Source organism: Leptosomus discolor, chromosome 3, assembly GCF_034619465.1.
Source record: "Leptosomus discolor isolate bLepDis1 chromosome 3, bLepDis1.hap2, whole genome shotgun sequence".
Classification (NCBI taxonomy): Eukaryota; Metazoa; Chordata; class Aves; order Leptosomiformes; family Leptosomidae; genus Leptosomus; species Leptosomus discolor.
In genome coordinates this window covers 80,216,275-80,229,733 of record NC_141393.1, presented here as the reverse complement: position 1 = coordinate 80,229,733, position 13,459 = coordinate 80,216,275, and the positions used below count along the sequence as shown (strand labels likewise).

At 51.5% G+C, this 13,459-nt stretch overlaps 1 protein-coding gene and 1 non-coding gene across 2 annotated transcripts; both read left to right on the top strand.

Moving 5' to 3' along the window:
* The first annotated feature begins 5,207 nt into the window (after nt 1–5,207).
* On the top strand, nt 5,208–12,118 carry RPL5 (ribosomal protein L5). The gene is made up of 8 exons (XM_086462764.1): nt 5,208–5,288; nt 5,977–6,046; nt 6,143–6,258; nt 7,699–7,833; nt 8,386–8,588; nt 9,510–9,687; nt 11,359–11,447; nt 11,955–12,118. Exons 1-8 carry the CDS (start codon nt 5,286–5,288, stop codon nt 12,052–12,054), a joined length of 894 nt encoding a protein of 297 aa, XP_086318890.1. The 5' UTR covers nt 5,208–5,285; the 3' UTR covers nt 12,055–12,118.
* Nucleotides 9,253–9,349, top strand: LOC147415903 (small nucleolar RNA SNORD21). The gene has a single exon (XR_015183457.1). It is a non-coding gene; the product is annotated as a small nucleolar RNA SNORD21 (small nucleolar RNA).
* Nucleotides 12,119–13,459: the final 1,341 nt, after the last annotated feature.

Below are 13,459 nucleotides of genomic sequence, written 5' to 3'. Positions count from 1 at the left end.
CCAAACCCACACTCACTGCCCCACCGGGACTCGGAAGGATTGCTCTCACAGACAGTTAGCGAAGCTGACGGTTCCGCAGCCTGAAGCGATGCAAAGGGCATAACACGATGCCCGTCAGCACGGCCGAAAGGGGATCCCGCTCGTCGTTGTCCGAATCCTACGGCAGGCTCGATGCTTCCCAGGCCCTCCCCAAACCACTCCATGGCTACCTGAAGGGTTTCCAGCGCTCACAGGAAGTTTAACAACATTAACAGTAATTAAGGAAAAGCCACGACTCACTAAATCACTTCTGCCGCTACCTGGGGAGAATCCAGTTGCTGTGCACGCGCACACAACAAAGCCACATCACGACAGAGCAAAGCAGGACACGAGCCCCTGCGCTGCTGCTGACCCCCTGCCCCTTCGTTCCCGTCACCGCTTGCTGGAGAAGGGAAGGACGCGCTGCAGCCACAGGCACTTCAGCAGACGAGACGACAGCGCGAGCAAGCCAGTGTTCCCGACCCAACGGGATCAAAACGGACCATGACGTTGGTGGTTGCAAATACAGAAGACACAAGGCTTAAATTCAGCCTACTTTAGTGACATATTCGAGAGCTTCAGAGACTGTATCTAACAAGTCAAAATTACTTACTCTTACAATATTTGCTATTTGCTTTTTTAAACGGTAACTACTTTAATTGGGTCTTGAAAAAGGTGAATTAAGAGTACGTAATCAAGTATAGGCTGTTTGAGAAATCAACATTCACAAAGTCAGGATTTGTTTCCTTTACTGTTTCTCTTAGACTACCAGAAAATATTTTTCTTTTAAACTATGCATTTAACACTGAAATTGATACCTAAAATATTAAAATCTGTGTCTCCTCTTTAAGCATTAAAAACTTATTTTTTCTACAAGTTAAGAAAACAAACCAGGAAGAGTAAGAAAACATAACCACCGCATGAAGTATGCATACCCAGACTTAGCTGTTTTCCCCCTTCTAAATCATGACATTAGAACCCTGAATTTGCAAGGCAAACTATTTTGTTTTCCAAAATTCACTAACAAAGGCCTTTCCTTCCAAGTTTTATCACTTCTCCATTTATCATCAATCCTACCCAGAGAACAAACCAACAGCAACAGTTTAGGCATGCCACTTCCCCCATCCCTTCTTGTGAACTTCGAAAGGCTTTTCCCCCACCTCTTCCTCTCCACGAACCCTGTTTCAACCATCCCACCCTCCAACCATCTTCCCACTTACTTGTCCAAAAGTGACCCAACAAATCCACAGAAGACAAACCTACGAACAGCAAGGGGAAAACCAAACCAAAAAAAATCCAAACCACCCAACTGCAGCTCAGGAAGTCCCTAAGCCTCAGCCTGGGGGAGGCCAGGAAGAGATACGGGGAGGAAGCAGGGCTGCTCCGCTGGGGTTTTCTTCTCCGACCAGCTGCTCCTCTCGGAGGTACCGTCCGGCTGGGCGGACACTCAGCGACCGTCACTACAGCTGCTCTCATCCCAGCTGATCAAATCCAGCACTGCTGATTCATAACACCAACTGCTTTCTCTGAGCACATCTCTCTTTCACGGTCTATCTCTGTTCCCTCTCCTAATGCTTACCTGACAAAGAATCCATCCCTATTTCAAAAGAAGCCTGAAATCTTTCTAAGTGTAAATACAGAGCTGTGCAATAATGATCAAAGCAGAAACCACACACTGAAAGAAGGGAAGAGAAATAAAGAAGCACATTTATGCAAAACATTTTTTAGTACTATCCACCAGGGAAAAAAAAAAAAGAGCCAGTTACCTTCTCCTTCGGGCACATGAAGTAAAGCAAATTAAAGAAAATAGGAAAAAAATTTTGAATTTTTTGACAAATACTTTTGGAGATAAGTAAAGCGTATTTAATACTGTCAGTTCTCTGCACAAATCTGCCTCCTTTCTATATCTTTTGTCCGTGATCTTTGGGAGGAAATAAAAATTGTCCCAGGCTGGCGTGAAACACTGTTTTGATACAGTCAGTGTTAAGCTCGCTCACGCCAGAAACCCAAACTGGTGTGTCCCCCTTGCTGTAAAATTGCTCCGATTAGCAACGCTGAAAATCAGCAGGAATCATGTGGAACTACAGGAAGAGAACACTAGGAATTAAAGCTGCAACAGCTCACAAGCAGCCAGGACACGACTATCGACTTTTTACCCCTATTATATAATCGCGTTCCTGCGGATGCAGCAGGAGGTTGCGAGCAGACGAGATCTCCGAAGCAGCACTTCAAATTACCCCTCTCCCAAGAACGAAGGACCCGCCGCTTCTCGGCTCAACGCTCCTTCCACCAAACCAAGGCAGAAACCGCCCTCTGCAGACCGACCCGCCGAAGTCTCCCCGGGGCAGAGGGCGAGCGCCCCTCCCCGCCGCCCCCCCGGCTGGGGCCGCAGGGCACCGCCACCGCCGAGCCGCCAGCCTCCCGCCGCCGACCGGGGCACGGCGGGGGGCCGAGGCACGGAGCGGGGCTAAGGCCCCCGAGCCGGCGGCAGGGCCGCGCACCGCGGCCTCCCGTCACCCCCCCACGCCGCGGGCGGCCGCACGGGAGCGGGCTTTCCCTGCCCGGCAGCGGCACGACACCGCCCGCTCCACCGCGGCAGGCGGGCCCCGTGAGGCCGGCGGTGCCCGCGGGGGTGGCGACTCCCCGCCGCTGCCCGGCCCCCGCCGCGGCCCGCCGAGAGGGGGACGGGGGCGGCGCGGCCGGGGTCGCCGCGCCGCGCCCCGCCTAGGCCCGGCCACCGCACCGCCCCCGGCCCCTCGGCGGCGGAGGGCCCGGCCGCGCCTCACCTTGGAAGCGTTGCCCGCGGCGGGGAGGTGCGGGCATGGGCGTCCCCCGCCGCCGGCCTCCGCGGAGCTGCCCCTCGCCGGCCCCGGCAGACGGGCCACGTCCGTGCCCGCGCCGCGCGCAGGCGCACTCCGCGCGCAGCCGTCGCCGCGGCGGGGAGAGCCGCCGGGCCGGGAGAGGGGAGGGGGGCGGCGGGAGCGCCCACCGGGCTGCCTGGCGGTAGCGGGCCCGGCGGCGCTTCGGGCAGCCAGGGCAGGGTCTGTCGTGCCGACAGGGGAGCACCAGGTAGCCTCGGGCCGGCCGGGCCCTTCCCGCCGGCGTTGGTCAGGCGCGCCCGGGCCGGGCACCGGCCGGGTCAGCGAACAGCCGTGAGGGTCGTGCTCGGGGGCTCTGCCCACCCGGCAGGGAGCCCCCCCCTGCCATCGTGCTTCCACCACGAAGGGCACAGGCTCCCAGCAGTCCCATACGGAGTTTTCACCTGCAAGGATTCCAATAAAAGCTTAATTAAAAATATCCCAACGCTGGCAGGCCCCGCACAACGCTCTACCTGCTGCTTCGTAGTCACGTATGTGGAGAAGGCACTGAGGCTGCAGGGGGGCTCCAGCAGAGCTGCCCTCGCTGCAGCAGGGCCTGCGGACGGCAGCGGGAAAAGCACAAGTGACCACGCAGGTCAGCCGGGTGACAGAGAGAGCCCCAGGGCCCCCTGCGGACTGATGGCGAGAGGGACCCTGCTCCCGGGAGCACTGCGAAGGCACCAGTTTCATCAGCCCGAGAGATTCTTCCAGACGCTGCTCTAAAGGACCTGTGCGATTCCAGAGCACCCCAAAGTAAAAACACCGCGTAACGTAACAGAAACTGAGAAATGGCATCAGAGGAAAAAAAGCAAATACAGTTTTTTCCTACCAATAAATGTTATCAGTCAAAAGTGTTTTACTAAAGCATCGAAAACACTAGCTTTTACCTCAACAAGCCTAGAGCCCCTGTGAGCAGCAGCCACCCCTTCAACAAACATTGTCACTGAGGGTAAGAAGGGAGATTGGCCCCGAATTTGTAGGTGATTCGGGTGGGTGGGGCTGATGAGCTCAGCTGGAGCCTCCCTGGTTTGCAAGGTGACACCAGCAACAAACGGGGAGCAGTGGGGTTACCGGCTGATTTTGGTGATGGTGAGCTCGTGTAGGAGCAAAAAGTCTTCTTCCAGAGGAGAACAAGAATTGGATTTTACTTTCTCTTGCTCAACAACAAGACCAACGGACTGTGCTTAAGAAAACCGTGAGTCACCAAAGCCGTCGCCCAGCAGTTGCCAGCAGCCCCTTTCTGGAAGGCGAAGGCAATGCGCTCTCCTGGAGTCACTTTATGTAAAAACCGAAAATGAGGCAGAATTCTGAGCTTTCTACAACTCAGGCTTAGGTAATTGACTATTTCCAAGGCTGGCAGACACTCACCTGGTTGGAACCGTGCTGGCCCTTGCCTGAAACGCTTACCATTCCTTTCATTCTCTTGCCGTTACTTATATCAAATTAATAACTTTTTAAAACATCTGTCTGTGTACAGTAGTTCGTGTGGGTTTGGGTTTTTAATTTTTTAGTAAAGTGAGTGAGGATAACCAGACCAATGCATCAGGGACAAAGATGATGGTTTCGTTCACTTTTCTCTGACAATATCAAGAAATCTGATGCCACTTGACCTGTTTGTCCCAGTATACATATATATAAATATATAATCACACACGCAAGTACATATATATGTACACACATCCACACAAGTACATGTTTTTGCTTTAACTCATCAACTATCAATCATCCCAACCATCTATAATGTATTTTCTGTTGGGTTTTGGTTGGTTTAATGTCTTCATTAGTTACTGTTCCATCAACCGTGAGCATTTTCCCTAGAAAATGAAGGGAATTAACCCCCTGTATCATTTCCACACCGTTGGATCCCTTTCCGGAGACCAAGCCCAGCGATTTCTCTGCGGCAGGAGCCCCCCTGCCCTCAGATCCCTCCTCTGCCCTCACGCCCCTCTGCCCTCAGACCCCTCCTCTGCCCTGACGCCCCTCTGCCCTCACACCGCTCTCCCCTCACACCCCTCCTCTGCCCTCAGACCCCTCTCCTCTCACCCTCCTCCTCTGCCCTCACGCCCCTCGCTAGCGCCTGCTGGGGCAGGTGCGGAAGGGGGAGGTGGAAGCGAAGGCGCGCTGGGAGCGGCCATCCGAGGACGGCGGCGCTATTTCCCGCCTAGACCGCGGAGGGGGCCGCGGCGGAACCCCCCGCCCTGACCTCTCGCCCTGCGGGCGCTCCCCCAGGCCGGCAGGGGGCAGCACGGCGGGCGCCGGGGCCAGGCCGGTCGGCGGCGCCCCGCCTCGCCGGCCAGCCTAGGAGCTGCGGCTGCGCGGTGGGCGCGGCCTTTTCCCCCCTGCTGCGGAGAGCAGTCGTTGTGCGGAGCGGGCCCCGGCCTAGGCCTAGACCGGACAGTACCTGGCACGATGGTCAGTACCGGCCCCGCGGGACCCGCGCGGCGCGGGGGAACCCCTGCCCGCCGCCCTCCGCTCGCCCGGCGGCTCCGCCCGCCCGGATGGAGCCCGATTACTTCGGGCCCGGCGCCGGCTGAGGCGGCTCCAGCGTGGCAATGGCTGCCCTTAGCGCTGGGGCTGCGCCGCGGGGCGGCTCGGTGAGGCTCCGGCGGGACCCGCCGCGGTCCGGCCCGGCCCCGTGACCGTCCGCGCTGCCACCCTGGGCCGCGGCCTACCGGCCCGGTGCTGTGGCAGGCTGGGTCGGGCCCGGGCCGCAGGCGCGTGGCGGCGGGACGGCGTGTGAGGGAGCGGGCGGCGGGGCCGGCTGCGGCGGGGCCCCCCGTGCCCCCGGGGGAGGAGGGGGGACGGAGCTGGTGCGGGGCCGAAGCGGGGAGCGCCTGTCCCGTGGCGGGGCCGGCAGAGCTCGCTGGCTTCGCCCAGTGGCGGGGGCTGCGGGAGGAGTTAGCTGCTGGGGGAAGGACGGCCATTCTGGGGTTGGGGTCTTTTCCCGGTTTGTTTTTCTCACGCGTTTTTATCTGACTGTGTCAGTCAAGTTGCTCCATTCCGGATTTCACCGCGGTTTTGTTCATGGCACGTTTGTTTAGAGCGGTCTTGGCTGACGTGGTGATGTGTTCATAACGCCTGGTTCTGTTCCTTACTCAAGGGGTTTGTGAAAGTTGTCAAGAATAAGGCGTACTTCAAGAGATACCAAGTGAAGTTCAGGAGAAGGAGAGGTATCGTGGAATTCCCTGTTACAACTAAATGTCATTCAGGAATATTTATTCCTGCTGTTTTCACACACGTTTTCTACACTGTAACTTGTTTTTCAGAGGGAAAAACTGACTACTATGCCCGCAAGCGGTTGGTAATTCAGGATAAAAACAAGTACAACACCCCGAAATACAGGATGATTGTGCGTGTTACCAACAGAGACATCATTTGCCAGGTGAGGTCTGCAGTGCTCCCTGCTTACATCAACGGGCTGGGGGGTGAAGCACCTGCGCTTTTTTTTTTTTAGGCTTGATCTGGGCAGGTTTTATGTTGTCAAATAGTTTCTTAGAGGGGAACGGTCTTGACACAAGCTCAGGGATAAACCCCATTCGTGATACAACATAAGTTCTACTGGTGCTCAGTGTTCTTTGTCGAGGTTGTTCGTAGTACGAGATTGGCTTAAGGATGCTGCAAAAAGCAGAAGGTTTTAGGGAGAGGGAAGACTGCTCTGTTTTTTGTTTCTGCTGTATTTAGCGTGCTCTGAAAAGCGCCTTCTTGCCTGGCTGAAGCCAACAGAGTTGGCTACGTGACCTGTCAGCCTGGCTGTAAAGGTGCCTTCTCTTCCCAGTGTTGTTTCTCTGTGAAGTCATGTGGCTTACGTGAAGCAGCCAGGCCTTGCGAGGGCTTTCCTGGGAGGTTGGAGCAGACTGGTGAATAAGAACAGCAGGCGTTTTTCATGCTTACTAAGGACGCGGTTGTGTGTTGCATCATAAGCAGTTCCTCGCTGTGGTTCGCTTTCTCGTTTCGTTTTCAGGATGCTGTTTTGACTGATTTAGAAGTTAAAAACTCAGGTGTGTTTGTTCTATCCCAAATACGTGGTGTTGCACTCAAAAAAAGCAGCAGCTAGAAAAGCTTAACTGTCGTTTCTTTCCTTATAGAATAATTATCTGTCGAGAACAGCGGAGAGCGCTGTTCTTGGAGTCAGGTCAGACGGAGCGGTGTCACCTTGACGAGGTTATTTTATCTTTGAAGCTCAAAAGTCAGTGGTGGCAGGTGCTTCCATCTGACTGATGGTGCCTTTCCAGTATGGAGGGATCTGCAGAGAGGGGACAGCTTTTGGGTGCAGGGAGGTGTGGGAGTCGGAAGGAGAAGGTTCTGTGTGTGGAAGGAATAGCAGGAACGTGTCTGGTAGCGCGGGAGGTCCCCGAGATGCTGAAAATCTCAGACCTGTTAATAAAATCTTCCCGTGAGGTTACTGACAGCGCTAGCACAAACTGTGTTGGGTGCTGTTGGCATTTCGCTGAGGTGTGTTGGGTGCTGTGTCCTACGAGAGCCACGCGCAGAAAGGGGACAGAATCCATCCGCCTCCACCGTGACCCTCCGGAAGGTCGCTTTTGTAGGCGACTGCGTGTATGTGGAGAGGCAACGAAGTCGTTGCTGGCACCCGCTTTCACTGGCCCAATGCAGCTTTGGGTTCTTCGCGTCTCCACTCGAGTTAATTATGCCTTTAAAAAGACAAGACAAGGCAGACCCAGCCCTTGAGCTTGCGGGCGAAGGCTGGCAGCTCGCGGGACGTTTCTGTACGGAACTCCTCTTGGCTTTAAGGGGGTGTCAAAGCAGCGGGCGGTCGAGCCCAGAATTGCCGCGCGGACGCTAACGTGGGGTTCGTTGCCAGATTGCCTACGCCAGAATCGAAGGCGACATGATCGTCTGCGCTGCTTACGCCCACGAGCTGCCCAAGTACGGCGTGAAGGTCGGCCTGACCAACTACGCGGCAGCGTACTGCACAGGCCTGCTGCTGGCGCGCAGGGTAGGTACCTGCCGGCTCGGCCGGGCGTCGCTGCTGCGTTTTTCTGGGTTTCTTGCAAAAGGGAAAGCCCACCTTAAGTGGCGTGCGAGCGTGGATACTCGCCTCTGTGGGCTCTTCCGAATAACAGCTTTCGTTCTGTACCATGTAGATTTGATGGCCCCTCGTGACTGTCAGATCACAGCGAGAAGTATGACAGCACGCAGCTTCAGCTCCAGCGGCCCGCTTTTAAGTCTCACCACTTAAGTTTGGTGGAGGGAGGGAGTCGGGATAAAAAATGTGAGAAACGTGCCTTTAAGAGTTTGAAAACATGTAACCAGCATCTGTCTGTGTTCCATAACAGCTCACCAGTATGTCTCAAGTTTAGTGGTGCACCTGTTGGAACGTAACCTCTTCCAGCGGTGGTGGTTAAAACTTCGTGGTTGGCACGGGGTGTGTAATTTTTGTAGAAGATTCTGCTGCAAATCTGTGTGGGAAGGTGGTGGTGATTCTTCGTTTTGTCAATGAAAGGAAATAAATTTCAGAAGTGCTTTTTATTTTTTCCCTTGCCCACAGCTTCTGAATAAATTTGGCCTTGATAAGATCTACGAAGGCCAAGTTGAAGTGACGGGTGATGAATACAACGTGGAGAGCGTGGATGGAAAGCCTGGCGCTTTCACGTGCTACCTGGACGCAGGTCTTGCCAGAACGACCACTGGGAACAAAGTGTTTGGGGCGCTGAAGGGTGCGGTGGATGGTGGGCTGTCCATCCCTCACAGGTAATCCCGTCTGTTCGGAAGAGCTCCTTGGGAACTAACCTGAGGTGCTTCTGTACCTGACGGTCTGCGTTGAGATACACAAGATGTTGACATAGTTTTGTTACGACCTGGTAGTGATGTAGTGATGCCGTAGTCTAGGTTCTGGGGTGGGGTTTCTTTTTGGTCGGTCTGGTGGTGGGTTTTTTTAGTCTACCAGTGCTGCTGGGAATCTTGCCACTTTGAAGAGATGTTTTTAAACTTTGGGAAACTAAAGAGCCGTCTTGGTGCTTTCACTTGAAGTGATCGAGTGATGAATGCGTTTAAATGCCCTTTAGTACTCTGTTAAGTCTTCAGCAGAAGGTGTGTACGAATTTCCCTGTGAAAGGCTGTACGTACCAGGTACAAAACCTCTGACATTCGGCACAGCAGGGAGTACAATAGGAGGCCAGAGCCATCCACCTGCACAAAATGTCCTCGTGGAAGTTGTGACAGTTCTTGTCACAGGCCGTGAACGACTGGATTGAGATTTTTGGCAGTGTTACCCACCACTGATGTTACAGCTGGCCGCTGCTTTCCGCTAGCAGCAGTGGGGAGATCAAGTCTGAGCTCTGTTGTGTATTTCCCCGCCCTCTCCTGTGCTGTCCTGTGCGTTCTTGACTAATTGTGCAGTTTTTCTGCCTCGGCTGCTGCATGATGATACTCCCGATGGCTGAACGCTCTGTCGTTGGTCCACGGTGTGTGTATGATGTACTGCACTGTTTCAAGACGGGACTGATGGCAGCTGAGGTGAACTGAAACCTTCCATTTCTTAATTTTCTTTCTCTAATTTTTAAGTAGAGGATCCTATCCCTCAGTTAGCTGTAGGAGAATCTGATGTGTGGGACGTCTGAATTGGGAGCGGTGGCAGCGTGTCCTAACCTGACTGTCACTGCTGTTCCACAGTACCAAACGTTTCCCTGGTTACGACTCAGAAAGCAAAGAGTTCAACGCAGAGGTTCACCGCAAGCATATCATGGGCCAAAATGTTGCAGATTATATGCGTTACCTGATGGAGGAGGATGAAGACGCTTACAAAAAACAGTTCTCCCAGTACATAAAGAACAACGTAACACCTGATGGGGTAAGATCGCTTTGGCTGGCTCTTGCGCATTAATGAGATGGGGCCAAGCGTTGCGTAGGGACTTCTCTAGTGATTGAGTAAGTGTGATATGTCAAAGAATGGGATTGTGTTGTATGTTATCCGTGCAAAAAGAAATACATCTTTTCCTTTGTTGAGGGCTCTGTAGTGTATTGCACATCTTTTGAAAGTGAGATTTTTTTTCCCTGCTCTGAAGCTTAACATTCTGCCTGTAAATCTCAAGCCTACAGGACTGCATTCTAAGCTGGACCACTCCTGTGGTTTTCTTCCGATACGGAAATTAACTTGAAGTTTCTGTACCCGCTGCCCACTCGTCCCTCATCCTGCACCAGCCTGTCCTTTCTGCAGCTGTGAGGATGTGCTCTGTCGGATCCGGTTTATGATTCGGGTGCCCCCGTGGGCAGTTGTAGGTCCCAGGCGAACACAGAACGGCCCAGGCTAGCTCTGTTGCAGGAGCTAGCATCTCCTGAAACCACTGAGTGTAACACAGCCTATTTTGATGCTGTGTTCAATTTTAGTGGTTTATACAACACACATACAAGATACGTAAGGTTACTAAGGTGCTTCTTTCACTTCTTCAAGTGTTAAACTCCTTTCAGGTGGCTTGGCCTGTGCTCTAACACTCCTGCTTTGTTTCCCCAACCAGTGGTCCTGGAGCTTGAAACAAACTTTCTCATGTTGCTTTTTTAGGCTATGGAAAACTTAACTACCTTCTTTAGCCCTTTCTTGCTATGGGGTTTTGGGTTTTCTGTAAACTTAACTAATTGCTCATTTTTTTTGTAACTTACATCTACTAAAAAATAAGCGATCTTGTATTGTAAATGCCAACTTCATCTGTTTTACTAAACACACAATATTTACAGTTGTATTGCAACAAAGGACTTAGGTCAATAGGCAGACACCTACTCTTTGTACATCTAGAATGCTTTTCACAGCTGGGACCGAGTGGCCTTAACTGCCAGCAAAGGTATTGTTAAAGTGGGTGCCATCGCAGAGCCGCCGTGGTCTTTGGGACAGGGCAGCATTCCTGCCCCCTTGGGGGGATGCAGGGCTGCCGCGGTTCTTGCCAGACTTGTCCATCTGTAGCTGCTTCCACAACTTCTGCTCTTTCCCTCTTAGCAAGCGGCTTGGTGACATGTACCGCAGGAGGGGCTGGAAAGCGGGAAGATTACATGTCTGATGACAGAGCTTGTGTGGAACAGTTTTGTTTTAATAAGTAAACAGGAGGCGTTTTATTCTAGGTACAAGTAGAGTAACTTCCTAGGCTGCCTTTTCAGTGACGGCACTGAAAGTCGGCTTCAGAGGAAACTATTTGCACGGCGAGATGCTAGCCTGTGCTGACGAGACTTGTCAGGAGTCTGTCGTTACTCTATGGCCTTGGTTCCCAAACTGTAAAACAAGGATAAAATTATCTCTGTTTTGTGTCTGGGTATTTAAATTGTAGCAGAGTGATGGCAGGAACTTTGGAATGCTGGGGCAGTGATCTTTTGTAATGAAGAAACTGTTTTAAAGGCAACCACACAAAACTACAAGCTTTATTGTGATGAAACTTTTTGCTATTGCGCACTCAGATACAGGTATCTTGGACTTTTTATATGATCCTACAACTGGACCACTATGGAGAATTTAACAATTTATTTATTTTTTCTTAAGATGGAAGAAATGTATAAAAAAGCCCATGCTGCTATACGGGATAATCCAGTCCATGAAAAGAAACCCAAGAGAGAAGTCAAGAAAAAGAGGTAAAACTCTTCCTCCTCAGTAACATGAATGCGACTTCTCTGTTGAAGGTGTTTTAGTGACGTTAAAACAAGTAACGGGATTGACAGTGCCGCTGTGTCAAAGCTCGGATGTGGTTTAGACCAGATTAAGTAGAAGCATTTCTGTGTGACTGTCAGGCGTTACCTTGAGCAGCAGGAATTTAAAATCCAAGAGCTCTCAGGTGTTTTAAAAGCAGAGCGTGCTTGTGGCCTGAAGAGCTGGGGCTCGGTGTTGAGTGGGAAAGCTGCTCCTCCTCAGGGGAGGGCAGGCTGACTCGCCTGTCAGTACCAAACTGTTGTGAGTTCTCAGGGGTTGGGGAGGAAAGAAACCAGGGTGCAGCTACTGCACTGGGCCTGTGACTGTCCTCTGCGCTCGAGTCACAGAAGAGTCCTGAGCTTACCTCTTGAGGAAGTAAACTGCCACTAAAGTGACTGCTTTTTTTGGTTATTTCTGCCTTGGATATAGCATACACTGTGCTTCTCTTGCAGGTGGAACTGTCCCAAGATGTCCCTTGCTCAGAAGAAAGATCGTGTTGCTCAGAAGAAGGCTAGCTTTCTCAGGGCCCAGGAGCGCGCAGCTGATAGTTAAGACAACTTCCACAATTTTCTATGAAGCTTTGGAAAAAGTGGCAATAAATTTATTGAGTAAGCAACTGCGTAAGACTGGCTTATTAATAGATACTGTAACGATGCAGAACATTTTTTATCATCCAGGTACTCTGCAACCTGAAGGGTCTTCTTCCCCTTTCAAAATACTGTATGAATTGAACTCCTTCACAGAGAAGAGAGGTGATAAGACTTCAAAACCAAGGCTGCTGCATTAGAATTATCCCCATGAGAAGAGGAAATCAATATGATTCATTTTTGGCATGACTGGTATCAAAAACTAGATACAAGAACTTGTTGCTTCCGAGTACAAAAAGATTTTAGAATTTTAAAAAGGACTTTATCTGTCCTTCCCCATTTTACTTTCAGCATACCTTATGCTATGGAAAAGCTTAAGAAAACAGCAGAAGTTGTCCCAGCAGGTTCTGAAGCCTCTGCCCAAAGGCAGCCTTAGGCTTTCAGGAACACAAATGGCAACAGCTTCCCCACTGTGACTCAGCTGTAACTGATACAGCAACACTTGTCTGGCTGAAGTGTTTGAGCTTCTCCAGGAGCTGAAGGAGGTGCCTCCATGCACTTGGCTCCAAGCTCTGGCTGCCACGGAAACAGGTCCTGGCCGAAGCTGAATCCTGCACATGATTTAGGGGTGAGACAAGGGAATTCACTTTGAAGTTGCACTTACATGCTTGGTTAGAGAGGCCTTGACTTGCCCCCGTCCCTTATCTTCTCCTACATCTGTTCGTACGCACTTCTTGTTTGTTTCTCCTTGGACTTAGTGAAGTTGCACAGCTAAAACATGAGTCAAGTCAGCCACACGGAGGAGCGAACGCTTTGCTTTAGGATACCGACAGAGAGGAAGCACTGCTACTGAAAGAGAAAAGGAGGCCTGTGATTTATTGTAAACAAAAGTGTATTTTTTTTCCAATGAAAGCTCCCACTTGATGCAACAGCAATAAAAAGGTTCTGTACAAACTCCACTATTAAACAGGTTTTCCAGTTGTTTAAATACCCGACACCATTTCGTATTCAATAATCTCTGCCCAAAACCTAGTAGCAATTGCAGTCAGATTTTTTCCCACCAAGAACATGACCACTTGACACCTGAGTGCTTTGCTGGCTACAAATACTAGCTCAGGGTTGGAGGCCATCACCAAGTTAGAGACAATAATTAGCACAGCAGTTCTTCAACTAAAAGGCTGAGGTTTACAAAACCGTACACTCTTAACCCAAACTGCATACTGTTACATGTGGTATGGAGAAGTTGCTTTGTGTTGGTCCTGTACTTTGGTTTAACCATTCAAGGACTGTGTTTTGTACAGGATACCTAAAGCAATTAACAACCTTTCAAATACTTAAATCTTGTCCTTCTTACCTATGCTGAAAATGAG